Genomic DNA, 27,464 nt, shown 5'->3' with positions numbered 1-27,464 from the left:
AGTGTAAGATACAGAACCCAACTCTACAGAACCCAACCTATTGTGCAGATGAACAAGAGGTGCATGTGATGCATCTCAACTCCCTTACATTTTTTCACATGATTTGGTAACTGACCTGAGGGATGAGAGAGGCAGAAGGAATCTGGTGGTTGCATTGCTAGGAGTAGAGGACCCTGCCAAGCAAGGTCTCTGTGTCTATTCACTATCACTCTCCTCTCCTTTGCAAAGTAGACTAAAACCTACATATATATTGGTATTCCTGTCACTAGATGTACAGTGGACTAGAGCTACGTGAATTACTGATTTCTTGGTTTGCTGGCAATTCTGGGGAAAAAAAGTGTGTTGGTTGCAACCAACATTTTTCAAAATTTTTGGCAAAGCAGAAATTCACATTTTTTGTTTTGGGTCAAACAAAATGTTTTAACAAAATCAAAAAACATTTTGACCATTTGTAAACTTTCGATCTTTTAAATAAAAATTGAAGGAAATTTCAAAATCAAGTCATTTTAAATCGAAAAATCAAAATGGTTCATTTCAAATTTGTCAAAATGTTTTGATATTTTCTGTTTTGTTTTTCCCCTGATTGAAACAAATTTGGTGAAACTAAGTCAAATTGGTAAAATGTCACTGAATCTACATTTTTTAGTGAAAAAGATTCAGAGAAAAATTTTTGATCAGCTCTAGAGTGGACAGACTAAAGTTGGATTTTTAGAATATATTAGGAGGTTTGGATTTTTTAAATTCTTTTCAAAAGACTGACTCAAATAGGTATTGTGAATTTTTAATATATTGAAATAAAATATTTTAGACTTTTACCCACAGTGGGATAGGTGATGTCATTCTGGACTACATGGACTGTTTTATGATGGGGAAATTTCTCAAAACATTCTAACCATATTTAAAACCATTTGGAGTCATAATGCAGTTCAGCACATTTTGAAACCACTTTAGTAAAAACAGTTCCAAATGCCTGGAGTATGGTATATACCATAGCTTAGATCACATTCTGGTTTCTCCGAACCAATCTGAAAACCAGTTACAGTTTTTTGAAAATTTTTCCAGTGCAGAGTAGACCTATGTGAAGGGTAACGTGACAAGTTGCAATCTCTGGCCTGTTGTGAGTAAATGGTTGGTGCTGTGCTGAGTCATTGACTGTTATACTGTAGGTAATTGGATGATTTGCTGGTCAGTATGAAGACTGTGGTGGGGTTGTGGTGGACTGTGCCCATAATGGACGGATAGATTGGACTGTCGGAGAGTAAGGGGATCTCTGGTCTACAGGTAGAAGAAGGGTATAAAAGCAGAGTTAAGTTTACTGTTGAAAATATAACTGTAGTTCCTAAGTTTTTAGTATTTGTTATTAACATTTTAAAAAATGTATAACATTTCATTAATGTTATTTTAAAGGACTGAATATTTTAATACATTTTCAACTTGAACTCTAGCTGAAAGTTTTCTATTTGGGTATTCTTTTAGTTTTTATTAAAGTTGAAAAAAGTATTTGCTTTTACTCAAAATAGTCAAGAAGAGTGAAATGAATTTTTGCTTGTAACTTCAGTACGACTTGTATTTAGTTAGTGGTGCTCATAAGAGTACCATACGTGGATGCGAGAGACAGCTCAGAAGAGTTACACGCACTCATGTACTAGTGGAATTTATAACTATCAGAAAGCTGCAAAAATGTAATTCTCAGCAGTAAAATCATATCTGAGACCTCAAAGAAGTTATAAACTTCACCGGCATAACCAGTACAGCTTGTTACTGCCACTTCAGATTCACTAAAAGTTAAAAGCTGCATCAGTCCAACCCATGGGACTTGTGGAAATTACAAGTAGAGCTGGCCAAAAAGTTGGCCATGAAAGCCTTTTTTCCAATGAAAAATTGAGTGTGAGTGAGTAAGTGAGTGTCAGTGTCACACCGACACCCCTGACCCACCCCAAGATAGCCAGTAGCTTGGCAGGCCTGGCACTCAACTGGGATGTGGAAAGCCCAGGTTCAGGGAGTGACACAATCACTAGACTATTGGCCTCTTTCTCTCCCTTCCTCTCTCATGTTTTTCCATGAAAAACATGTAAAAGGTCTCATTTTCATTCCACATCAAGATGACAACAAATTTTGAAACCTTAAATGTTTTGTGAAATGGAATTGTTTTTTCCAGACAGTCCTAGTTACATGCTTTGCTGGCATTATGCTCATGAAATGTATAACTTTCCAGCAGAGCTCAGTGTTTAAAGAGATTCAAAAATATTTCACATGGTTCAAAACTAGAGATGGTCACATGGTTCAGAACTTGAGATGGTTCTGTCCAATTTGGTGAATTTGGCTCATTTTCTGTTCATCAATTTCTGTTAACAGATTATTATGCATTTATCAATTATATGAAAGTTTCTCAGCTTTTTGCCAGTTGTGACTGACCCCTCATGATTCTCACAAGGCTTGCCTGTGGTCCTTGCAAAAGCTCTTGCCTATGGATCTTGTAAACATCCTTACCAAGCAAACATCACTTAAATTATATATTTTGGATTTACAGCAAGTACTTTATATTAACAAAACTGTATACATTTTTATTGTTAAGTCTTACAAAGCCTGCAGTTTAGTTAACCCAGCTGTTTTCTTATGGTAAAAGGGATGAACCATCAATTATATTAGTCTTTTGCTGGAATAATTTGAAAGTAAATAAATGTCCATGGTCACTTAACTTTGTCCTCATGCCATGTACAACAGCAATCACTGGTTCATAAGGGGAGGTAAAAGGTGTCAGAGTCTGAACTCTCTTGTGGCTCTTTCCAAAAGACCTTAGTGTGACTGGTAAAAATCAGTTTCTACACAATGGCCAGCTTTGTGGTATAATGGAAACATATTTTATAGGCTTCCACAAATAAATATCTACATGCATAGGCTGATAAATAAATTCAAGAAATAATGTTAAAAACTGATCCACATAGCAAGAAATGGTTATTTGAGGACTTTACTTGAGATTTGGGCAGACTGCACATTATTAAGCCATTATTTGTTCATTACTTAGCAAGTGATATTCTCTGCAATACGCAAGAAATGTGAAGCCTCTTTCCACCCTACCTGCAAAACCAGGATAGGATAGAATAAGGGCATACGCTTCATATGTGAAAAAATAAAAGAGAAAACCTAAAAATGAGTATGAAAATGTCTTCCAACCAGCCTTTTATATGCTTTGAATTTTGCTAGATATTGCTAATATAACCTATGTATTCTTTCACTCAGTGTTTAGCAACCTCACCACTATGGCATACATATATGGTACTACAGTGCCCTCTTGTGCTTCATATATACATTCAGCATTGCCTAAACGGAGGATTTAAAAAATACAGTATTAAATATTTACTTACAAATGACATAGAAAAATGTGGAATTTAAGAACTGTGCTCTCAGACTGAACACATTCTCTTCTTTGTATTCATAAAACTTGGGAACATGGAAAAGAAAAACAAGGGCCCTCCTCAGCAAGTAAAGATACTCTACTGTTATTCTGTTATCACACTGTCAGATTTACTCTTATCACACATGATCCACCTAATTCTCAACTATTTTAATCAAAACTACACATTCTAAAAAATACTCCAGCCAGGTTAACTAAAACACAGACATTCCTACATAGAGAAAGCATTGCTGCATCTACCTTCAAAGGGATAATATAAACACCATGGGCCAAATCCAGATATCCCTCATTATTTTTTAATTAGGAAAAAACACACTGTTTAAGTAGGCATTCACCTGACTAAGTAACAAGGGTGTATGTACAATTTGAACCCATATTACTCACAGTAGCAAAAGAAAATCCTTCTGACTCATTCTGCTCAAGCTGATGCTGTCACTTTGGATATCTTGAAAATGCTCCTGCTGTTGAAACCCCTGGAGCTTTGGGGTGAAATCCTGACCCCACTAAAGTCAGTGGGAGTTTATCAAAAGACTTCAGTGGGGCCAAGCTTTCATCCTTGGTACTTATTATCAAGTCCGCAAGTAAGTCTATTATGTGTTTGCTGTGCTCCCACCCTCACCTGTGGAATGGAAGTCATGATGTAGATCTACTGCTGCAATGTGAGCAGCTTTAGTGTGGAGTTGTTTTTTTTAAATTGGCAGAAGAATGTGGCCTTAGCTACTGCCACATAAAGAGTATCAGACTTGTCACAAAACTGTTTTCAACCAGTCATGGAGCCAGGAATTTTCACTTGTTTGGAAAATTGCTTAATGTTCCTTTATACATTTCAAGTATTAGTTTTATTTTCCATTTCCTAAACCAAAAGCTATTAATAAGGGTCTGAGATCTGTTCAGGCTGCCTGAAATGATGATACCCTTCCTCACAAGTTAAACTGCAATCAGCAAAGTGTATAGGCAGTGAACATAGCCCAATTTTGAAGTTGTCCTTGTGTTAACATAGTGTGATGTTCTTCATCAAATAGACTATCAGTTTAATGATAACAGACATTCTTGGAATCAAGGACACATTTGGCAACATAATTTTTCTTATTTTCAGAAGTATAAATCTGCATTAGTGAATAATTTTAAGACACACAGAACTGAGAATAATGTTTCAAATAAAAAATCCTCTACATATACACTAAAAATTAAACAATTATTAATTGCAATTATTTTATTATTAATTTATTATTTTAGTGCTTTGAGGCGTCAGCTGAGATTGGGGCTTTATTGGGTTAAGCACTGTACAAACACAGTAAAGGACAGTCTCTGCCTCTATGAGCTTACAATCTAAATAGACATGACCAAGGATGGAAGGTGAAACAGAGGAACAGAGAAATAAATTACTTGCTTTAAGTTACAAAATAGGTTATTGGCAGAACTGAGAATTGAACTCTGTAATCTTAGCCCCACTAAAAACAGTGGATTGCACTCTCAGGGTTCTGACTCCTATCCCACAGTACCATCATTTTAGTAACTGACTTACAAAGGATGTTTTAAAAAGTAGCTTGTGCCCTCTTTTGCTTCTCTATGACGTACATCAAAGGACTAAAATGATTTTCTTGTCTTCTTTTAATTTTCACATTATTTAGAAATATCAGCAAAGACCATTCTTTCATGGGTGTGTCAGAGATATGTATTGTGAGCTCTCATGTGCTATTGGAAGGAGTGAGGGTGTTTATTCTTTAATAAAGATGTCCCTTTTACCAGATGTTTATTAGACATTGCTAAACAGGTATCAATAAAACAAAAATATATTAAACAACCTGACTAAATCCCTTCCCTTTTAACAATACCTCATTTTGAGAGTTGTCATTTGTTTTAATTCAAAGCTTACCTTTGTTCTACAGAAGTCTGGTGTCCCCTCATTTTTTATGTTGAAAATTTACATAAAAAATAAAAATCATGAAACTGAGATTAAAGAAAGAGTTATTTACACTAACAGAATGAATCCCAAGCATTTGAAGTTTTCTGAATGAATAATTTTTTTATGTCTCATTCTGTGTCACAGTCGCACTGAATTTCACACTAGAGCATTTGAGAGGTATGAGTCTTCAGCTTTCAGTATCTACTCTCTTGCGATGTCATACTTAAACAAGGACAGAATTTCTAATATAAAGAAACAATAAGAATTTGGGGTTTTTTATTTGTGTAATTGGGAAACACTATTCAGACCTTCTTTATAACTCAGAAAAAGCAAATAATGGCATAAACCCAATTTTTTTTTACATATTTGAGCCTTTTTTAAAAAAGGTGCTTCCTTTTAGAGTGCCAGAGTTTACAAGACACATGTAGGAACCATAAGATCCAGTCCACATCAATTTCAGTTTGGCAGAGGCAATATCACAGATTGGAGGCATTCAGTAATTAAAAAAATGTATTTAAACATAAGTACTTCTTTTTAACACTTCAAATATCAGGCTATTGGAACTACTACAGATTTTGAATAGCTGTTTGCAGGATCTTGCAACTCCTATATTGCACATTGGTCCACATCAATTCATGTGGGATCCATGGTCCATATAGATGTTTCAATGTGAGGGCTGTAGATTCACCCAAAGCTTTTCCAAGTGATGGCATTTTAAGTATGAACTTTTCTATTTAATTGTATTATCATCACTAGTAGCCCATAACTATACAGTTCACTGAGCAAAAAGGTTCAGAGGGTCTTATCAATGGATTATTTACTTGATCCAATGCTGCCTTGCTATTCTCTATTACATACCATGTCTGCTCTTGTAGGTGAATACCTGAACAATACTTCTTTCTTCTCCTTCATCAACTTGGCACGCTGTCTCCATTCTTGAAGCATTTCTTTATCTCTGAAAAAAAATAATTTATATAAAAAACTTTTAACACTACATTTTAAAAAGTTAATGTTATTACTTTTTTTACCCAGTTAACCATTTTACAGTGGAATAATGTGCTAGATATGTGGCACAAAATTCATGTACTAGGGATATCTTTTTGAAGCACTAGCATTCAAAGGGAAGATCAGCACTTCAAAGGAACACCACTACATTCGACTACAGAAAGAAAAAATATAGCAGCAAAAGAATTCACACAAATTGAAATGGTTAAGGGACTGATTACTCAAAAGGTTTGTCAACAGGCTACAGAGCTTCCATCTCTAGGTGGCTAACTTGGGTAGGTCAGAATACTGAGTAAGGATGGAGGTACTTGTATATACATATTTGGACCAGAAATAGACTGTTGGACCAGAAAAAGATAATTTAAGTCATTTAATCTGACTCTCTCCCCTCCAATATTTTGTAGGGCTGCTCACTAAATAATTCTCACTAATGTTTTATTTGATTTGATCTTGAATATCTTCAGAGATGGTATTTCAATTGCCTGTGTTGATAATCCATTCAACTGCCCAATTGCTCTGTTAAGAACTGTTTCCTAGTATCTAGCCTAAGCTTTTCCTTCCTTACTTTCAGGTTATTTCTCTTTGTCCTATCATTGCCTGATACTATAAATTAAGGAAAAGGATTATTGTATTTATATTATCTCTTTGGATGGATTTATCCACTGTGATAAAATCTGCATATTCTTTTTAAAACTATATAAACATAGCTCCCTCTGTCTCATCTCCTAAATTCTTCTTAATCCTGTGTACAGCTAGAGCAGCCTAAAGACTATTCTGCTCTACACTGGCTGCTAATGGCTCCAAGAGGCTGAAACTGCAGCTAGAGATTATCATAGTGTTGAGGTGTCCTAGCCAAGCATATTTCCTCTAGTCTTTTCCTTGCTACACCAAATGCAGGGATGTGGAGTAGTGTAAGAGCTACTTCAACAATGCAACCAGAGAATCCCCCTTCCACTGAACTGATCTTCCTAGGATTAGATGTGCCAGTTTTATACTTGTGCTGGTGGCATAATGCACAGCATCCACATCAGTGTGAACTGGATTTCTTGGAATCTGAACAAAGGATTTTACCTGAAAAGTTCAAAGGTGATCAAAGAGAGATGAGCTATAATGAAAAGCTATGTGAATTAGTGGAGAAGTTTAGCAGGCATTATATTAGTTCCACAATTTTTGTTTGGATTTTAAAAAAATTATCAACCTTTCAGCTAATTAATTTGCTGATGCTTCCTCTGTGGGAGGGATTTAGGGACTTCAAGGATAATGACTTTAGTAATTCCCTAGTTTTACATAAGATTCATGTATATATACATGAAAAACATTGTCATGCAGCAAGTCATTTTTTACACCAGTGCACATCAATCCTATGCTAGTGGTATGCTTTGCTGCCTCTCCATCATTGTTGTTAGACCCTGCAAAAAAAAACCCAGTATAGACAAACCCCTGATCTGACTGTGGAGGTAAGTTAATTGAGCGATGCATAAAAAACTAGGGGATTTAATATCTACAAAGGGCAACACAAGAATTAAGTTTAATTAATTATTAAAAGAACTGAAGAGCTCATTTTACTAATATTGGCCCAAATCAGTACCTAAACTAGGTCTGTCGGGGGGGGCAGAGGGGCACCGTGGTTGAAGTAGCTCTCCAAACCCTAACACTCCTATACAAGCAGGAGAGAAAGGTGGCAAACAGAGCAGTCTCACAAAAGCAGGTCCTCTGCTCCCACCCTTACTATACCCAGTCCCCCTCTCTGTGCATTGATATGAAGGCAACTCCAAAGAAGCTGGGCTCTGCAACACATCGAAGTACACTTTCTGCGCACTCCTCTATATCCTGCTAATTGTCCTTGCACATCATTGCACATCTGCAGAGACATGTACTGCATATGACCTATTAAGCAAAAGCATGAACTACATTATAGACATATGTTGGAAAATTTAAGACAATGTTATAAAATAAACCTAACATTCTATCTGGTTTTTTTTTTTTGTGTGTGGATAAGTTCTGCAGCTAGTGTGTTGGCTTCTGTATACGATTCAAAATACATGCCCATTGTGGGATAATATGCAGAATTTTAAACAATTTACAATCCTTAGAGCAAAATTTGTTAGATATACATACACTTTATACTGAAAAATGTCAACAAGTTTCATGACACATGCATGTTTTATTGTCTCTGGTACGTTGCCAGTTAGTAATGATTAAAAATGTTATTTAAATACTTCTATAATATATCATATGAAAGTAAGGAGTAGTGAAAGGGAAAATATTTCCTACTATATGGGTACAGGAACTCATGTTTTCCCAATGAAATCAATGAGAAATTCAATAGCTAATACTCCTGTCTCCTAGGAACACTGTGCTTTGTGAAGGAAAGTAAACCTTACATTTTTATTTGTAATCCAAATAATTTGTAATGATTATCTTCTTTACAAATAGTAAAATGGGTGATTTGTGAAGGGAAAAAAGTTATAACGTGTTAAGAACTTAAAAAACAGCTGAACAACTTAAAAATACTGCATCATCATAAAGTAACATAATACTTGCTTTCTCTGCTGTTCAATTAAAGCCTGTTTCTCTTTCAGCTCCTTTTGTGCTGCCAGTCTGAACTCTTCAGCTAGCTTTGCTTGAATCATCTTATCATATGATGGAAACTCAGAAAATGTATTATTCTGGGTGAACTTCTTCCTTTTAAAAGGCAGTTTGATACAGTTAATTAAATATGGCATTTAAGGGCAAGCTGGGAAAACATTTAATGATGGTGATAACTAAATTCACAAGGCAGATTTATGTGTGGGTTTGATCTTTGGCCAAGCAGAGAACAAGAAAACACAAATCAAACCAATATGGCTTTCTTCTAAGCTTTTTTTATAGGTAGAATAGATCATTGACATCCCAACAACATTTAGGCCCTGAGTCAGCGAAGTGTCTAACTAAGCCCATAAATAGTCCAACAGATTTCAACAGCTTGCTAAATCAGGAATTTAGGATATGTCTACATAGTAACTAGCCACCCATGGCTGACCTGTGCCAGCTGATTCAGGCTTATAGGGCTAGGGCTGCGAGGCTATTTCATTGATGTGTAGATTTCCGGGCTTGGGCTGGAGTCCAGGGTCTAGGACCCTGCAAGGTGGGAAGGTTCCAGAGTCCAGGCTCCAGCCCGAGTCCAGAAGTCTATTCAGCAATGGAATAGCCCCACAGCCCAGCCCCATGAGCCCAGATCAGCTGGCATGGGCCAGCCACAGGTATCTAGCAGCTGTGTAGATATACCCTTAATCAAAAACAGAGTTATATGCAATCATATTATTGGGAAAAGAACAGAAACACAGCCTGAATCTGCAAATCCTCCAAGCAGGGAGTACCCATTGCTTTCAGTAGCGGGATTTGTAGAACAGAACCTGGAATATAAGAATATATATAATGAAGATGGTAAAGATGATGCAGAATGTGATGAGAAGAAATTGTGCAAGTAAAAGATTTCAGAGTAAAAGCAGTTTATAAACAAACAGAGTATGTTCATTTCAAGAGAAAATGATTCCAGAGTGCCACCTTCAGGTGCTTTTCATAAAATGAAAATTATTGGAATTACATTTAAGCATACTGTACAGGAAATCTGTGAAAATTTCTCCTCCATTTTTCTTTGAAATGTGAAATTTCAGTCAAAGACCAAATTAAAAATAGTCCAGGTGCTATGTATGCTCAAATACTGGTGGCGGGGAATAACTAAAAATTTAGTCAAAAATGTTCCTGATTTTATTTTTAAATTTCAAAATTTCCACAAGACTCAAACTCAAAAAATGTTCACTATTCCTACACACACTTGAAGTGTATGTTAATGGTTCCATAGCACTATACATTGACAAAACACTGACAAAATACTGGAGAAATTTGCCAATCCACTCATTTAATAATTTGAATATAAAATATATTTTCCCTTTTCAGCATAAGTAGATCCTCTAGTGATGGTTCATTACCAAGACTTCATTACTTTTACAAAACACCATATTTTATATTTACTAGCATACTATGAAGTATCATAAACATCAGTTAGAAAAATACATGAACAAAGTACATTGTATCATGCAATAGTCTTATCTACTAAAAGTGCAAAATTAAGTAATCTGCAATGGATCTTTCAGTCATTAGTCTGCATTAACAGATTTTATTTCTTTCAGTCTAGTGTGTTCCAAAAGTATTTCCAAAAGTGCAATTATGAAAAGATGAATTGAAAAAGTTCTATTATCTGCACGGGGATGGCAGTTTAAACCAGTCATCTTTCCTTTCTCATGTTTACATAGTTGATAGCACTTGTTGTTTCTTGTTTTAGAGAAAATTGAGTTATTCAGGGCCTTTTTGTTTTCTATATTTATATTTGTTCTAAGCATCACTAATGCATCATCTGGGCACAGATGGAATGTTTTTAAACACGCTGTCCATTAAAATGCTGTTAAATCTTTCCATTTAGAAGTTTGGTTATTCATCACCTGGCCCAACACACTTTGCATTCCATGCTGTAAACCATTACGTGAAATTAAATACACACACACACACACAAAATGCTTTCTTTCACCTGGAAAGAGTCGCTGATTTGTAGAGCCTCTCTTTCTTTCTGCCGTTTTTTCTTAGCTCAGCAAACTCCTGCATTGTGGCTTTAAGGTCTAAATCTTGGTTAGCAAGAAATTCCTCCTTTTCATCTTTTACAATTTCCTCCCTCAGCTTCTGAAATCTTAGCATTTCTTCTTCATTAGGCCACTCGTCTGACAAATCCAAACTGGATTTCATCAGCTCAGTTAAGTTTAACTTTTCAACAGGTGGCATTTCTATTGGAGTCAAAAAGAGATCACTGTACACTCATCTATCAGACCAATGAAGTTAGAAATTTGCCAAACAAAACCTAGTATTTTTTCCCTTAGAAATGTGACTTTACATGTGAAAGACTAGTTTGTTATTTTCATACTCTGGCTTTCCCCCCCTCACTGTTGAACTACAACCATCGTCTGCACAAGGAGCAGTAGACAATATATTAAAATAAATGGAAACATTTTCTATAATGGTAAAGTTAATATATCATGACAAAAAGAAATTTGAGGTCTATGTTATTCTGAGATTGTCTCTTCACTCTGCCACTAAAATGTTAGAGTTACCCTAAAGTCATGGAAAGTAAAAAAAAAAAATTTTTTTAAATCTGCTAAACTTTTCACCATGATGCATTCTCTGTACTGTGCGTGTAGTATACGTAGCTGCTCAACTGATAGGTGAGGTTAACCTATAGGAACATGTTTATCAAAAGCAGCACTAACTTCCCATTCACTTCTGGGTGTAATTCAAAAGTTAATTTTGGTCTGTAAAGCTGTATCTGACTTGATGTCTAAGGCCCAATGAACCAGGCATGGAAGTATGTGCTTTTAAGCACATGTTTAAATCCCTTGAAGGGAATGGAATTTAAGCATATGCATAAATGCTCTGCTGAATCAGAGCCTAAGACACTTCTCTCCACATAGTTTGCTACAACCACACCTCACCTTAAATATTCTGAGGTTGGTGGATGGGTGTTCTCAGACTGTGCCACAGGACTCTGAAATTTGCCCCTAGAGCTGACTGGACTACGCCAAAGTCTTTTGGCCATTAGGGTACAGTGGTGGGCCCATCTCTTTTAACTTAGGCAAATGCATTTGTCATTTACTTAGCTCTGAGTGCTTAACCATTCAATATTTATATTTTCTGAATGTAGGTTTTTGGCTAGTGTAAATATATACTACATAAACTATGTATGAATGAATGAGTAAATGAGAGAGAGCACGTATGCTCAATGCATGATGACCAGCAAATAAGATATTCAGACCAGAGAAATAAAAAACAGAGGAAAGTAAAAATACTAGGCACTCAGATACCATAGCATAGCATACATGTCTAAGCGCAGATTTGTTAGTAAAATTAGGAAAAGCCTTTTTATATAGCCAACATGAACTTGAAATCTCTATGAAATACAGTAATCAAGAAAAAAAGAAGTTATGCATGAAGTCTTATCTCTTGAAGACCTGAGTTTCAAATGTATTTGGCATTCCAGCAACTGTCTCAAATTATTCTTTTATAGGCATTTGTCTATACATACACAACTTGAATATCTTTTCTATTTACATGTCAGGACTAAGATGCAATAAGGTTTGAGTCAGCAGAGCTGGAAGTTCCCCGAATCCCAGAGAAGTAAACAGCTATATTTCATCTCTCTCTTCCCCTCAAGTTTTAGAGGAAATGCATTCTCCCATAGCACATTTTGTTATATTCTCTACATGAAGTGTGTATATACTACCTCTTACATACTGCTCATCCAGCACAAACAGATGGGCCATGTGGGAGGGAGCAGAAAACTCTTGAATATTACAGAAGGTTCCCAAATGTGGCATGCCCACAAATTCTGAAAATGAAAGTCCTTGGGGAGTATTCCTCTTTAAATATAACAGTAGCTTAACTAAAGTAGAATAGTATGATATTGCAGTAGCATGAGTTATGAAGCTGTTCCAATATATACTTTATAATTATTTTGTAGTTAAAATATACTTGTCTTTGAATGAAACAGAAAATCAATAGCATGCAAGGCTACCTTTATATGTAGTTATATGGTACCAGAAAGAAAATCCTTAAGATTTTCAAAATCATGTATGTTCCATTACTGGTATTACATTACAATACAATACTGGTATCATTATTTGGCTTACATTGTAATAATAAGTATGTACAGGATATCAGGAAAAAACAGGTGTATTAGCCCATATTGCAATGGAAACAAAACACAATAATAAATTATTGTCAGAAACAATTGTGATAATTTCTAAACTAAACATTTACTTACAAGTTACTGGATGTCTATCAGAATTACCTCATAGAGTGAATTTAGATAACATCTGGAATAATGTATTGATTTTATTCTCCCTATTTGTTATAGCTGATTATGTAAAAGAGATTAACAAAAATATTACAAGTTCTTCCTGCACAGAGTAAAACTAAAGGATTCTCTATCTAGCGTCTATGCACCTTTTTCAAACAAAATATCAGTCCTTCATTTAATTCTTAGTAATGACATCAAAAATTGAATTTTAACAGATACTGAACAAGATTTACCAAATAGTCCACTCTAAGAGACATATTATCAAGGATTTAGGAGTTTTATTCCTTCTACTTAACAGGAAAGATGATTCCATGGCTATTTTAAACTTCTTATTCAACATAATGCAAATAAATTCTCAAAGGCAAACTTTTCAGAATAATAAGAGTTCATTATTAGAAAGAACTGTTCTATCCTCTTGAACAGAAACTGTTTTGTTTTTATTTTTCATAATCAATTTATGTATTTTTATTATAAAGGTCCATTGAAATCTGTAAGAAGCCTAATTCCACTTTAAACAAATGCTTTCTAATATATTTCAGAAATGGAAAGGACTTATTACCCAATTACTTCCAAAATCCATAAAAGGCATCATTTTGAGTATCATACATGGGACATGAATTGTGGTTCAAAATTAAGGGTATTTGGTATTTCTTTCCTGCACCCAAACTTCCTTCCCCCATTTCAGCTCTACAAAGGATCATGCTGTTGATGGAAATGCTAGGTACACACCCATCTCAGGTATAGGTCTCAGGTGTATTAAGCTCAAATATAAACTACTTTTTTCAATTTCAGAAATTTAAATATGGAATTATTTGATACGCTACATTTTTAAATCTTTAATAGCAAGATTCAACAATACATTTTGAGATTACATGCTCTGTAGACACTGCAAAGTATGCATACAAATGTATGTAGTGTGTTCCTATAAAACATAAAAAGGTATCTTCCTCTAACAAACATTCTACTAAACTCACTAATGAAGGTCATCTGTTTCCATGGACCAGTGAATGCTTTCCTAAGAGCAGGGTATCCCTTTGACTTTCTCTTGTACTCTTTAACAATGGCCTTTGCTTCTTCTTGTAGCAAAGAAGGCAATTCTGTGAAATACAGAACTTTAAGGTATGTACATAGTCTACTACATAAAAGTCCAAACTAAGACTAGACTGGTCAAAAGACTACAGAATATATTATAAAGAGCAATCTTGCATCCTGAGTGGACTTCTCCATTTGTGATCTCTGTAAATCTATGATGCTGACATATGGCAAATAGTATTGGTAACAGTACAGATGATGTGCATTTCTTGAAGACACTGTTAATTTTCAAAAATGATCAGAACAGTTTGACACAGGCATAAGGAGCACGTTGTGCAGGCAGGTGTTGGGCTCACTTCTTCATAGATTTTCCAATTAATCTCATTCTTGACCTACCATGACTCTTTTATTCTAGTATGATCCTTTGAGTAAATACTAAAAATGTTTTTGTTTGTGGGTTGGTTTTGTGATATAGATAACTAGGATGAGGCTACAAAAACTCATTGACTCAAGGCCTAATCCAAGATTTGAGAACTCCACACCTCCAGACAAGTCAGTTTAATTCACTAATCCACTGTGCTACTTTGTCTCTCTAATAAGGTATTTTCATCTGTCTACAGACAGCACAAAAACAACTAACTCTTGCTATTAAATTAGCTAGTTGTTACAGAATAGCACAATACTAACAATACCTAACCTAAAACTCTTCTTAGTTTTGAGAAAATAAAAATTTAAGTAAATGAATTTGTATATTTTAGACTAAAATGTACACTAATGTGGAAAGAATTTAGTCACAAGGTTCAAATAGTAAAATATGCACAGCATCATAAAACAATACAGTTTATTTTGACCTTTTAATGTAATGAAATAATCTTCAGAAAAGTTTCCTTAAAAATTTTTGCGAAAAAATAGTTTCAATTTATTTTGATATAGGAATCTTTATACAAACATTGTGTGCATTCTTGAATACACTTAGATTAGCTACTGTTCTATAATCCAGTCTCCAAGATATTTCATTTTTGACCATTCTCAGATGGATTAGGCAGAGGTAGAAAGTGGTGCTGGCAATTCAGTAACGATGCCTTCTTTCCGGGTCACTGCTGAACCACCTCCCCAGCAAATTGATATGGAACACTATGCTACTAGATATACGGTCTATTATCTGAGATGTAAAATATAGATCCTGAACACTTGTGGTCATTAAAACACATATGGCAATATCTCTTTCAGTGATTCCTCACTCTTTGCTCCCCTTGGTGTCTTTCAGATTTCTGACTTTGTCTCTTCTTACTCTTGCTGATGTCATCTATTCCCATAGTTTCAACTGTCAACTCTATGTGAATGATTCCCAAATCTACCTCTCTATCCCTGATGTCCTATACAGAATCTCTTAATGCATCTCAGACATCTCTTTTTGGATGTTCAATCACCATTTTGAACTCAACCTTTCTAAAATTCAACTTTTTATCGCTTCTCCTGATATGAACATCCAGTTACATTAATAGGATAAATATTTATAAACAGTAAAATCCCTTATGCTTTAGGAAATATGCTGATCACTAATTGCCTAGGTTTAAAGAAGTGTCTCCTATGAGCAAGTTATTCCATAACTGTCCATTATGGGGTTTCTCAGACCATTCTCTGAAGTACCTGGCGACTATCAGAAGGAGGACAGTAACCCAGTGGTCTGATTTGTTATGGCAATTCCTATATTCCCTCTCTTCAGTCTCTTGGAAGCTCCTATATCCTTCCCATCTCTCAGGGTCTCAGCCTTAGTGCAATCTCCTTCCTGACAGTCAGTTTTTCTCATGAAAGCCTGTTACTACTACTTTTTAAATATCACCACAATCTGGCCTTTCTTCTCTATCCCTCTTACTAAAAAGCGCTTGTATGTGCTAAGTCATTTTTCATGTTGATTAATGCATGTGTCCAGCCTTCCCTGTTCTCATGTCTCCCCTATTATCAAAACTGCCTCTGTTGAAGAGATCTGCCTCTTCTGTTGCTCTAGCCACATCACAGATATACTTAAGTCCCTTCACTGGATTTCTCTTTTACCACATAAAAGTCAAGCTCCCTTTTTGCAACTTCAAGGCCCTAAAATATGTTTTTTTAAATAATAAATTTCTTTTTCTATTTATACACTAGGACTCGATGTCCAATTTTTTTATTCAAGAGTTGTGGCACTGCTGAAACAAAGCTACAGAGAGAATGCATCACTTTTCTTTTGAAAAATGTAAACAATTAATTACAATTTTAATAAATATTCATAGATAATTGTCCTACATACCTTGAGTAGCTGGTTCTAAATTGATAAGTTTTTCATTACTAAGATTCCGGAGAAAGCACAGAATGGACTGCAGTCCCCTCTGTACAACATCTTTAGGTGGAAACTCCAGAGGGCAATGCCTTAGATTCAATGCTGTCAGTGAAGTTAAGTTACCTGCAAACATAGTTTAATTTATACAAATTTTGGAAGAAAGATCTATCTGCAGATTCAGGACTCAAATAGTAACTAAGTTGTAGAAATGTATTTCCCATCACAATTTTTTTTATTTATAACTATTTCTATGGGCTCATCCTTGATGCATCTATGATATTGTATACTGTCTAAAAATGTATTGGGCTAAATTTAATTATTTGCTTGTTGCAAAGGTAGAAAATGACTGACAATTTATTTTATACACTCATTTTATAGTATTACAAACTCTAAAATATCTAATATTATTACATATGTAATTCTTAAAGGCAGACATCTCATTTCAAAGCTTTTTGATATTCACCAGTGAACAGACGTTAATTGAGAGTCAAACATGACACTTTCTACCTCCCACATGAAAAGAAATTAGGTGTCACTACAACACACCCTTTTTATCAGGCACTACCATGTCAAACCAGGATCAGACTTGAACTACATGAGGCAAAGTTATACCAAAGATAAAAGACTTCACACACACTTGTATTATTCCCATCAGACAAAATTGCACAGATATAAATGTGCAAAAAGACAGCATCACCATTGCAATGATATATAAAAATATTTTATTCCAAAACAAAATTATTGCTTCTCCTATCAAGGAAGTCTATGCCTTCTCCCATATTTAGGAACACAGTTCCTCTGTGCTCATCTTGCAACTAGAATAGATTTACAAGATCCTCCCCACAGACTTATGTTCCCCTGATGATTCTTGGACAAAAAAATTTATTTTTGCTTTTTGACATAACATTTTGGTATCAACTGCTGTATAAGATAAAAATGTATTCTCTATTTTGCTTTTGTTGTTCTCTCCCTTTCCCCATTCTATTGCTTAATATCTTGATTATTCTCATTTTGGTGTAATAAATTAACAGACTTTGGGTTGTGGGCAGAGCTCTACCACTTTTTCTTATTTCTTATCTCTCATTCATCTAATTTCATCCATCAAGATTATTCTTTTCTTTTTAGTACTTTGCTCTACATTCCTTCTCTCTCAATACTGATCTCTTCACTGCATTCCATTTAGCACTCTGTCACTCCCAAAATGCTTGGCACTACTCTTACCAAAGAAGATGGAAGTCTCCCTCCCCACAGACAGGAGATAGGTGCCACATACAGCTTTACCTCCTGCTTGCATGCCTCAGTCTTCTACCTTGCTTTTAAGCAACAGTGCAGGCAGCACATGACAGACAGCATGGAAAGAACCTCTGTGTCACAGCTGCAATTAGCCAAGCATCATACATTGTCAGCTGTGTGCTGCCCTGCTTCCTGTCAGTGTCCTCAATGCTGTGGGTGAGCTGGGGACAGCTGTCAAATATGCAATGTAGGCTGCAGGGTTCTTTGACCTACCTCTACCCCCACTCCACCACAAGGCCGGAATTAGTAAAAGTAAAATAAGTGATCAGAATAAATATTTCCTTATTAGCTGGATCTGCTGACTGAAATCATATTCTAAGCCAGGTCATTAATAACAGTGGAATTTATATTTGTTATGGTTAAAAACTAACCTCAGAGTTAAAACCTACAGAGTAGATATTTTATAAAACAAAGTCTATTCAATTTTTAAAAGAAATTTACTTATAATGACAAATATTTTGGCATGGCATGACTGATTTTAGGTTAATAGTTAAAATATTTGAAAGCACAATGTGAAAAATGAGATCTTGAGTCTAGTCACTCAGAACAGAGTTTTCACACAGTCTTGAGAGAATGGCACTTTAAAAACAACACAGCTTGACTGAACATCAATTTATTTTGTCTCGATTTGTAAAGACAGTTCTTAATATTCTGTCTGAGCTTACTTTATGCTTTATTCATTACTCTATTAAGCAGTATATTTGTACTTTAACAATGTTTTCAGTCAAACCTTACTTGCAGGAATGATAATTATATTACTTATAAAATAGTTATTTGATTCCAAATTACTAATAATTAAAAGTTGAAAGGTATGTTGTAAAACAAACTTTGCAACATGATTAACAATTGCACTGACATCACTCCCTAGAAATGCCAACTACAACAATATTGACAATGGCTCATGCACAGGAAAAAGGAAAATACAAAACCATCATGAAAATAACAGGATAACAAATGAGAAACTGGGGTATGCATGGGGATTCTCCCTCTTTCCAAAATTCAGAGTGGAGTTGCCTTTGGGGCCCTTGTGTCCCCACTCTAAGGGCATAAACCTGTGGCTCCAAGCAGTGAAGAATCCTCCACCCCAAGAAGATAATTCACACAACCAAGGAGAACCCCTACGGAGCCAGGGCCTTTGGTGCACCGGAAATTCTCATGGTCTGTGCTGGCTCCCAGCATTCTGTCCCTCCCCTGTGGAGGACCCTGTCTTGGTTCCACTATTATTTTGGATCCACTGCACCCACAGAGGAAGAACCAAGATATTCTTTTAAATGAAAATAAATATTATATTTTAATCATTGGGCCAATCGTCATATAATTAGTCTTTTGATGACCAATCATGGGCTTGTGTCAGTATTCAGTCAACTACCAAGGATTCATCTTAAAGTTTCAAACAAAATGAGCCAAATTCAGACCAGGTGTAAGTGGGTGCAACCCCATTGACATCAATAGAACTGAACCAACTTATATCAAGTCTTATATAGCATATATTAAAATATATACTGAGGTGACAATTTCTTACAACCTTTATTATTTATTACATATATAATGTCATAGGTGTGCATGACAAAAAATAAAGAGACATAGATAATGACCTAAGTACCTTACAATTTAAAACTACACAAGAAATAAGATAATAACATGAAGATAGGATAATGGACACAAGAGGAAGAGGAAAACCATAACTTGACTTAGATTTTCCTGCATTGCGTAAGAGGCTGAATTTCATTGCAACTTGAATATCACATTGGTTACCTTACATTTTTAAATAAAATGTGTAAGGAAACAATGTAGGATTAGAATTAATAGGTCTCCCAGAAGGAGTAAAGTTCTGAGGCGAGATTTGAATGAAGAGAGAGAGTAATCCAAGAGTGGAAGAAGAAAACTAAACAAGCAATTCAGCCACTCTTCTTGGTGTTGAGAAGTACTTTAATTTCAGAGCAGGTCCACCAAACTCATTGGCACTACTTGCAGAATAAAAAGCCACTGAAATAATGAAAGCTTAATAGTATTGGGACCTAAGTGAACAGTAAAATGTCAGAGCTTTTGGAAGCTGTTTTCTCTATGGGGGCGGAATTTAATCAGCAAGTGATTTACATACAAATTACAATAGGGTCATAGAAGTACCAAGAGGGAAATCAGTGGGTGAATCTGCTCAACATTGTAGATGTCTATACATTAACGCAAGGACTATGGGGAATAAACAAAGAACTGGAAGTATTAGTACCTGTAATCCCTTTACAGAGGGTGCTCCTGAAATACCACACTGAATCTTTAGGGGACTCCACCATGACTATAGCAACCCTGGCTAGAGAGGCTCAGGACTCCATTTCACAGATTGCCAATGGCCAAAGACAGAGATAGAACTGGTTAGCAACACTACCAGAATCAATCATAAACCAGAACTCAGAGACTAAAGGTTTGGTTTTACATCCAGTTTTTGTTGTGTTTGTAGTGTGACAGAGAGAAGTATCACAGTTAGGGATGACATTCCTATCCAAGGGAAGACTGAGCCATTTCGGGATTTTTGGGACATTGGACCAGAAACCTAAAAGGCTAAGGACAAAGTCACAGTCAGACTATCCAACAGCCAGACTAAGTGCACATTTGAATCCAGACCAGAGAGCCACAAAGATGATCTTCCCATTCTTGGAGACCTTGTCAGAACACACCTCTTTATTTATTTGATGTTGTGTTTGAAGACAGCCACCAATTTCAGTGCTGCACCACTGATCAGAGACTGAGCCTAAATTCATTATTTGCTTGGGGGAGGTGCTGAAAGAGATCACAGGGTGGGTTTGTAAATGTTGGAAGAGGTACAGTTTATGTATTGTTGTTTTTGTCTTTTAGTCTCCTAACCTTCTTTTCCATTCTTATTAAAGCTCTGGTTATGGTTTTATTACTCTGGGAACTTTGATAGTGATTTTATTTTATTGTACTCTGACTGACAGGCCTCTGTGTGAGATTGGTTATAAGTATTTTCCCAAGTGAGAGGCCTGTTCTCTGAAATAGGAGGGGTTTCCTTGGGTGGAGGAACAAGACACCCTTACAGGTGAACCCAGGACCTTTTCTTGAGGAGGAAAAGGGAGAAGGCTGCAGCCACACCTCAGGATTGGTTTACATACATAATTTAAATATTGACTTAATCAACATCACAGAGACTTGGTGGGATAAGTCTCATGATTGGAATATTGGTATAGATAGAAGGTTATAACTTGTTCAGGATGGACAGACAGGGTAAAAGGGGAAGAGATGTTGCATTATATATCAAGAATATATGCGCTTATTCTAAGGTCCAGAAGGAGGTGAGAGACAGACCAATTGAGAGTCTCTGGATAAAGATAAAAGGGCTGAAAAATAGGGGTGATGTCATGATAGGGGGTCTACTATGGACCCCAAATCAGGAAGAGGAGGTGGATGAGACATTTCTAGAACAAGTGACAGAAATAGCCAAAAACACAAGACTTGGTAGAAATAGGGGATTAACTACCCAGACAGTTTTTAGAAAAGTAATATGACAAAACACAAACTTTCCAACATGTTCTTGTAATGTATTTGGGACAACTTTTTTTCCAGAAGTTGGAGGAAGTAACCAGGGGGACAGCCATTTTAGACTTGATTTTGATCAACGGGAGGAATAAGTAATGAATATAAAGGCGGAAGGCAATTTGAATGAAAATGATCATGAATTGATAAATTTCATGATTCTAAGGAAAGTCAGGAGTAAGAACAGCAGAAAGGACAATGGACTTAAAAAAGCAGACTTCAACAAACTCAGAGAACTGGTAGGTAAGGTCCCGTGGGAAAAAAATCAAAGGGAAAGAGGAGCTCAAGAGAGCTGGTAGTTTCTCAAGGAGAAAATATCCAAGGCAAAACTGCAACCGAGCCTGATATGAAGAAATGATAGGATGAATAGTAAGAGGCCAATATGGTTTCATCAAGAGCTCTTTAATGACCTGAATATCAAAAAGAAATCCTACAAAATGTGGAAACGTACAAATTGCTACAGAGGAGTACTTTTGCATGAGCATGTAGGGACAAAATCAGAATTGTTAAGGTACAAAATGAGTTACAACTTTACAACTAGCAAGGGACATAAAAGGCAATAAAAAGAGTTCTTTAAATACATTAGGAGCAAGAGAAAGATGCAGGAAAATGTAGGTCCTCTACTTAGTGGGGAAAGAGATAATAGCTGATGACATCAAGAAGGCTGAGGTGTTTAATGCCTGTTTTGCCTCATTCTTCCCTAAAAAGTGAAATGATGACCAAATACTAAAAATAGTAATATTAAACAATAAAGAGAAAGAAATGCAAGCCAAAATAGAGAAAGAATAGGTTAAAGAATATTTAGATAAGTTAGATATATTGGGGCCAACAGGGGTTGACAAAATTAATCTTAGGGAACTTAAGGAACTAGCTGAAGAAATCTTGTTAGCAATTATCTTTGAGAACTCTTGGAGGACAGGTGAGGTCCCAGAGGACTGGAGAAAGGCAAACATAGTGCCTATCTTTAAAAATGGGAACAAAAGACCCAGGGAATTACAGACCAGTCAGCCTAACTTTGATGCCTGGAAAGATACTGGAACAAATTATTAAACAATCAATTTGTAAGCATCTGGATCAGACCAATGGTATATCTAGCTCAGTATCCTGTCTTCTGAGGGGATGAACAGAGCAGGGTAATTATCAAGTGATTATCCATCCCCTGTCATTCAGTCCCAGCTTCTGGCAGTCAGAGGTTTAGGGACCCCCAGATCATGGGGTTGCCTCCCTGAACATCTGAGTTAATAGCCATTAATGACCTATTCTCCATATACTTATTTAATTATTGTTTTAACCCAATTGTACTTTTGGCCTTCACAACATCCCCTAGCAACGAGTTCCACAGGTTGACTCTGTGTTGTGTGAAGAAGTACTACCTTGTTAGTTTTAAACCTGCTGTCTATTAATTTCATTTGGTGACTTCTGGTTCTTGTGTTAAGTGAAGGGGTAAATAACATTTCCTTATTCACTTTTTCCACACCATTCATGATTTTATAGACCTCCATCATATTCCCCCCTTTAGCTATCTCTTTTCCAAGCTGAACAGTCCCTCTCCTCATAAGAAGCTGTTCCAAACCTCTATTCATTTTTGTTGCCCTTCTCTAAGCTTTTTCCAGTGCTTATATATCTTTTTTTTAAGGTGGGGTAACCAGAACTACATGCAATATTCAAAGTATGAGCATACCATGGATTTATACAGTGGCATTATGATATTTTCTGTCTTATTATCTATCCTTTTCCTAATGATTCCTAAGTTTGTTAGCTTTTTTGACTGCCCCACACTGAACAGATGTTTTCAGAGAACTATCCACATGACTCCAATAGGGTAATGAGGAATAGCCAGCAAGGATCTTTCAAGAACACATCATGCCAAACCAACCTAATTTCCTGCTTTGACAGGGTTACTGGCCTAGTGGATAATGGAGAAGCACAAGATTTTAGCAAGGCTTCTGACACAGTATCACATGACATTCACATAAGCAAACTAGGGAAATGTGATCTAGAAGAAATTACTATAAGGATACAGTGCACAACTGGTTGAAAGATTGTACTCAAAGAGTGGTTATCAACAATTTGCTGTCAAACTGGGAAGGTGTATTTAGGCTTCCACAGGGGTCATTCCTGGGTTTGGTACTATTCAATATTTTCATTAGTGACTTGGATAATGGAGTGAAGAGTATGCTTATAAAATCGGCAGATGACACCAAGCTGGGACGGATTGTAAGCACTTTTGCTGACAGGATTAGAATTCAAAACTACCTTGACAAACTGGAGAATTGGTCTGAAGTCAAGATGAAATTCAATAAAGATAAGTGCAAAGTACTTGACTTAGAAAGGAAAAATTAAATGCACAACAACAAAAATATGGAATAACTGGTTAGGTGGTAGTACTGCTGAAAACGATCAAAGGATCTGGGGGTTATAGTGGGTCACAAACTGAATATGAGTCAACCATGTGATGTACTTGTGAAAAAAGCTAGTATCATTTTGGGTATATTAACAGGAGCGTTGTATGCAAGACATAGGAACTAACTGTCCTGCTCTACTTAGCACTAGTGAGGCCTCCGCTGGAGTTCTATGATATTCAGTGCTCACTTACAAGGACACTACCTCTTAGTGGAATGCAATGCTTCCTAACAATTCAATAAAACCATTCAGAACATGAAGTGGATAATGACTTATCCATTTGAAATTACAGGGGAGTTTAAGATAATAATTTAATTATCCAATAGGATTTTGGCCAGGATTCTTAAACCCCCTTAGGTGTGATTGATTGTAGCACAGGTAGGCAAACCCATGCTAGCTTTAATCTAGTTAGAACAGGTATCTGTAGCAGAAACATGGTAACACAGGTTTCAGCATGGGCTAGCTGCCCAAGTACAAGCTTGAGAGGGAGCATGGGTAGGTACTGTGGTTGCTAGCCCATGCTGTCTACACTATTATTGTCACCCATGTTTGCTAGATTAAAGCTAGCATGGATATGCCTACCAGTGCTACACCTTCACTTTAATTGAAGGCATACCCTCTGAGTGTAATGGAAATAGTCAGCTTCTTGGTTCCAATTCAACACATGGCAACTCCAGAAGCAGAGTGCTCAGAAATACTGTGTACTAATTCAGCAGGTAAAATGTCACCTGTTGAATCAATACTACTTTCTGCAACACCATTAAGGCTATGTCTACACTTAAACAGCTACACTGCTGTAGCGCTTCAACGTAGCCACTCACCATAGCAATGGGAGGGGTTCTCCTGTCATTGTAGTTAATCCACCTCTCCAAGAGGCCATAACTACGTAGTTGACCTAGCGATGTCTACATTTGGGGTTAAGGTCGACTTAAGTATGTTGCTCAGGGGAGTGGATTTTTCACACCCTTGAGCGACACAGCTGGATTGATTTAACCTTTTAGTGTAGACCTGACCTGATTATTCCTTAGAAGTGCCCCATCAAAGTACTTACTGGGATTAACCCTGTTTTCCTTATGAGATCATAGGCAATGGTATAGAAAGGCTCATTTCTTATCGAAATGGATCCTCATGTTAATATACAACAGTGCAGAAGGAGTTATCACACACACACAAAATATGCCAACAGAAAAATAGGTCAGGAAACACATTTTAAATTAATAGAAAATGCACATAAATATCTCCTGCTGCTACATAAACATCATGCAAAACTGAGTTGTTCACTGTATCCGTATTTACCTGCTGCATTCTAATGATTTTGGAGAGAGATATTCTGTTTACATCAGCCTAAAGCTACAGTTAAATAAGTATTCTATCTAATCTAGCTGAAATAGACTGTGTAAAAGGTTATAAGAATATTCCAGAGAGACTGAAAAAACATGTAAAATGAATAGTGATACCCATGCTAGCAGCAGAAAAAACAATACAAAAAAAATGTAATGAACCATTTCAGAGTACAGTTCACCATATGGTACCTGGGGTCTGTTGTCATCAATGCATAAGATAGACAGCATTATCTAGGCAGAATCAATCCACATTCATATTAGTCAAGGAACATTTCCATAATAAAATATTTGTGGTTGTAAGAAAAGACACCATAACATTCAATGCTAAAAGGAAATTAGAATTTTATAGCTGACAGGTTTATAAAAACTATATTTTTATACTAGAGCTGCCTGCCACCTAACACACACAAGGCTTTAGTGTTGTAGTATTACAATGGATACTACAAATTAGTGTACTGTACTCTAAATTAAAATACAAATATTCAGTGCTATGTCATAACTGTGAAATATAATTAACAAAAGTGTATAAATGTTTAGTGCACAGAGACTAAACACTCTGTTGTGCTATTGGCTTTGTGAAAAAAGTATATCCCAAACAGCCCAAATATCTGCATTTCTGTTTCTCAAACCAACAAGCATTCCCAGTGCCCTAAGCTACCATACTGATTACCTTCAATACCACACTGATAAGTACTACTGAGATTTAGAGAATACAAAACATTTTATATATATATGTTTGCAGTGTTGTTGTAGCCATGTTGGTCCCAATATATGAGCGAGACAAGGTAGGTGAGCTAGAATCTTTTTTGGACCAACTTTGGTTGGTGGAAAGAACAAGCTTTCAATCTTCAAAGAACTCTTCTTCAGGTCTGGGGAAGGTAACCACAGTGTCCAAGCTAAATACAAAGTGGGACAGATTGTTAAGCATAAGGGATTTACACATGTTGTAGGAGACCACTTAAAATGTGGGCAATTAGTACCTTTGCAGTTGTAGGGCAATGGAAGGGTTATAGGTAGCAAGATGTGTTACAAATTGTTGTAATGGGCCATAAAACCAATGTCTCTTAAGTCCATGGTTTTTAGCATCTAGCTGAGTTATGAATTTGAGGCCTGGTCTACACTACAAAGTTAGGTCGATGTAAAACAGCTTATGTCGACCTAACAGAAGGAGCTAGTTGGACATGCAAAAATGATTTAATTACTGCAGTCGACATAACTTAAATTGACTTAACTTTGTAGTGTCAACTTTCTTTAAGTTCCCAGGCTGGTCTGTTGATAGTGTTGGGCAGATTTCCTTTGAGGACAAGGACTGAGAAGTCAGATATGGAGTGATCACTTTGTGAAAAGTGTTTGCCTATGGGTGATAGGGTCTTTTACCATTTTTCTGTGTGAGTTCATTCGACAGCATACAAGATACACAAACAAGATAGACAAACAAGAGGACTCAGACAGACCCATCATATCTGGCATGGTACTCTTACTGAAAGAATATCAGGACTCATACTCAAACCACTCACCACACAAAAGGCGAGTTTCCTCCAGGACACAACCAACTTCTTCCAGAAACTATGCAACATTAACAGCCTCCTTCAAAACACCATCCTTGAGACCCTGGATGTCACTCCCGTATACACCATGACAGCATCACTGCCTGTCTTAAATATCAAGAAAATAGACAGCAATCAGAAATCCACCCCAAACACGTTGCCAAACTCATCCATTTCATCCTCAACCATAACAACTTTACATTTAACAACAAACACTTTGTCCAAACCTGACTCCACAGTATGCCAATCTCTTTATGAGCCATCTCAAGGAAGAATTTCTGGAAGAATTTTCATTCTCTGGACAGATGACCTAAACTCCCTCAAATTCCCACCATAATTTCAACCACCACCCATCAATCGAACTCTAGATCACTGCCACACCAGCGTCAACTTCCTGGACACCACAGCTTCAACAACTGAATCCTACAGACAACTATAGACAAGAAACCCATGGATCACCACACATCTTCAGAGATCCAATAATCACCCCAAACACACCAAAAAATCTGTTACCAGACTCTCAAATACCACAAAATACACTCCAATGAGATAGTCCAGAATGCATACCTTAACACTCTTAAAAATGCTTTCACTAAACAAGGACACTCCAAAGAGCCAGAGCACATCACAGAACAGGCCACCCAAATACCCCAGGAGAATGTACTTCAATACAGGAAGGGGAAACCCTCCAGGACCACACACACCTAGTTGTCCCCTACTACTGCACAAAAGGTATCAAACAATTACAAACCATACTTGATGGGGACCATATCC

The 27,464-nt window shown here is 36.3% G+C and overlaps 1 protein-coding gene across 1 annotated transcript in view; it reads right to left on the bottom strand.

Annotated features, from left to right (window-relative positions):
- Positions 1 to 27,464, bottom strand: part of LRRC27 (leucine rich repeat containing 27) — a 59,078-nt gene that overhangs the window by 18,820 nt on the left and 12,794 nt on the right. The window contains exons 6-9 of the mRNA XM_067533363.1: positions 16,529 to 16,681; positions 10,894 to 11,143; positions 8,871 to 9,011; positions 6,180 to 6,276 (exon numbers count right to left, since the gene is read on the bottom strand). Of these exons, the coding sequence (XP_067389464.1) occupies positions 6,180 to 6,276; positions 8,871 to 9,011; positions 10,894 to 11,143; positions 16,529 to 16,681 (641 nt within the window). The remainder of the gene's footprint in view (positions 1 to 6,179; positions 6,277 to 8,870; positions 9,012 to 10,893; positions 11,144 to 16,528; positions 16,682 to 27,464) is intronic.

The sequence above is a fragment of the Emydura macquarii genome, unplaced genomic scaffold (genome assembly GCF_026122565.2).
Source record: "Emydura macquarii macquarii isolate MOO-44397 ecotype Brisbane River unplaced genomic scaffold, CSIRO-AGI_Emac_v2 contig_3343, whole genome shotgun sequence".
In the NCBI taxonomy this organism is placed as follows: domain Eukaryota; kingdom Metazoa; phylum Chordata; order Testudines; family Chelidae; genus Emydura; species Emydura macquarii.
Note: the sequence above shows the minus strand (reverse complement) of the source record. Positions and strands in the feature narration are given on the sequence as shown.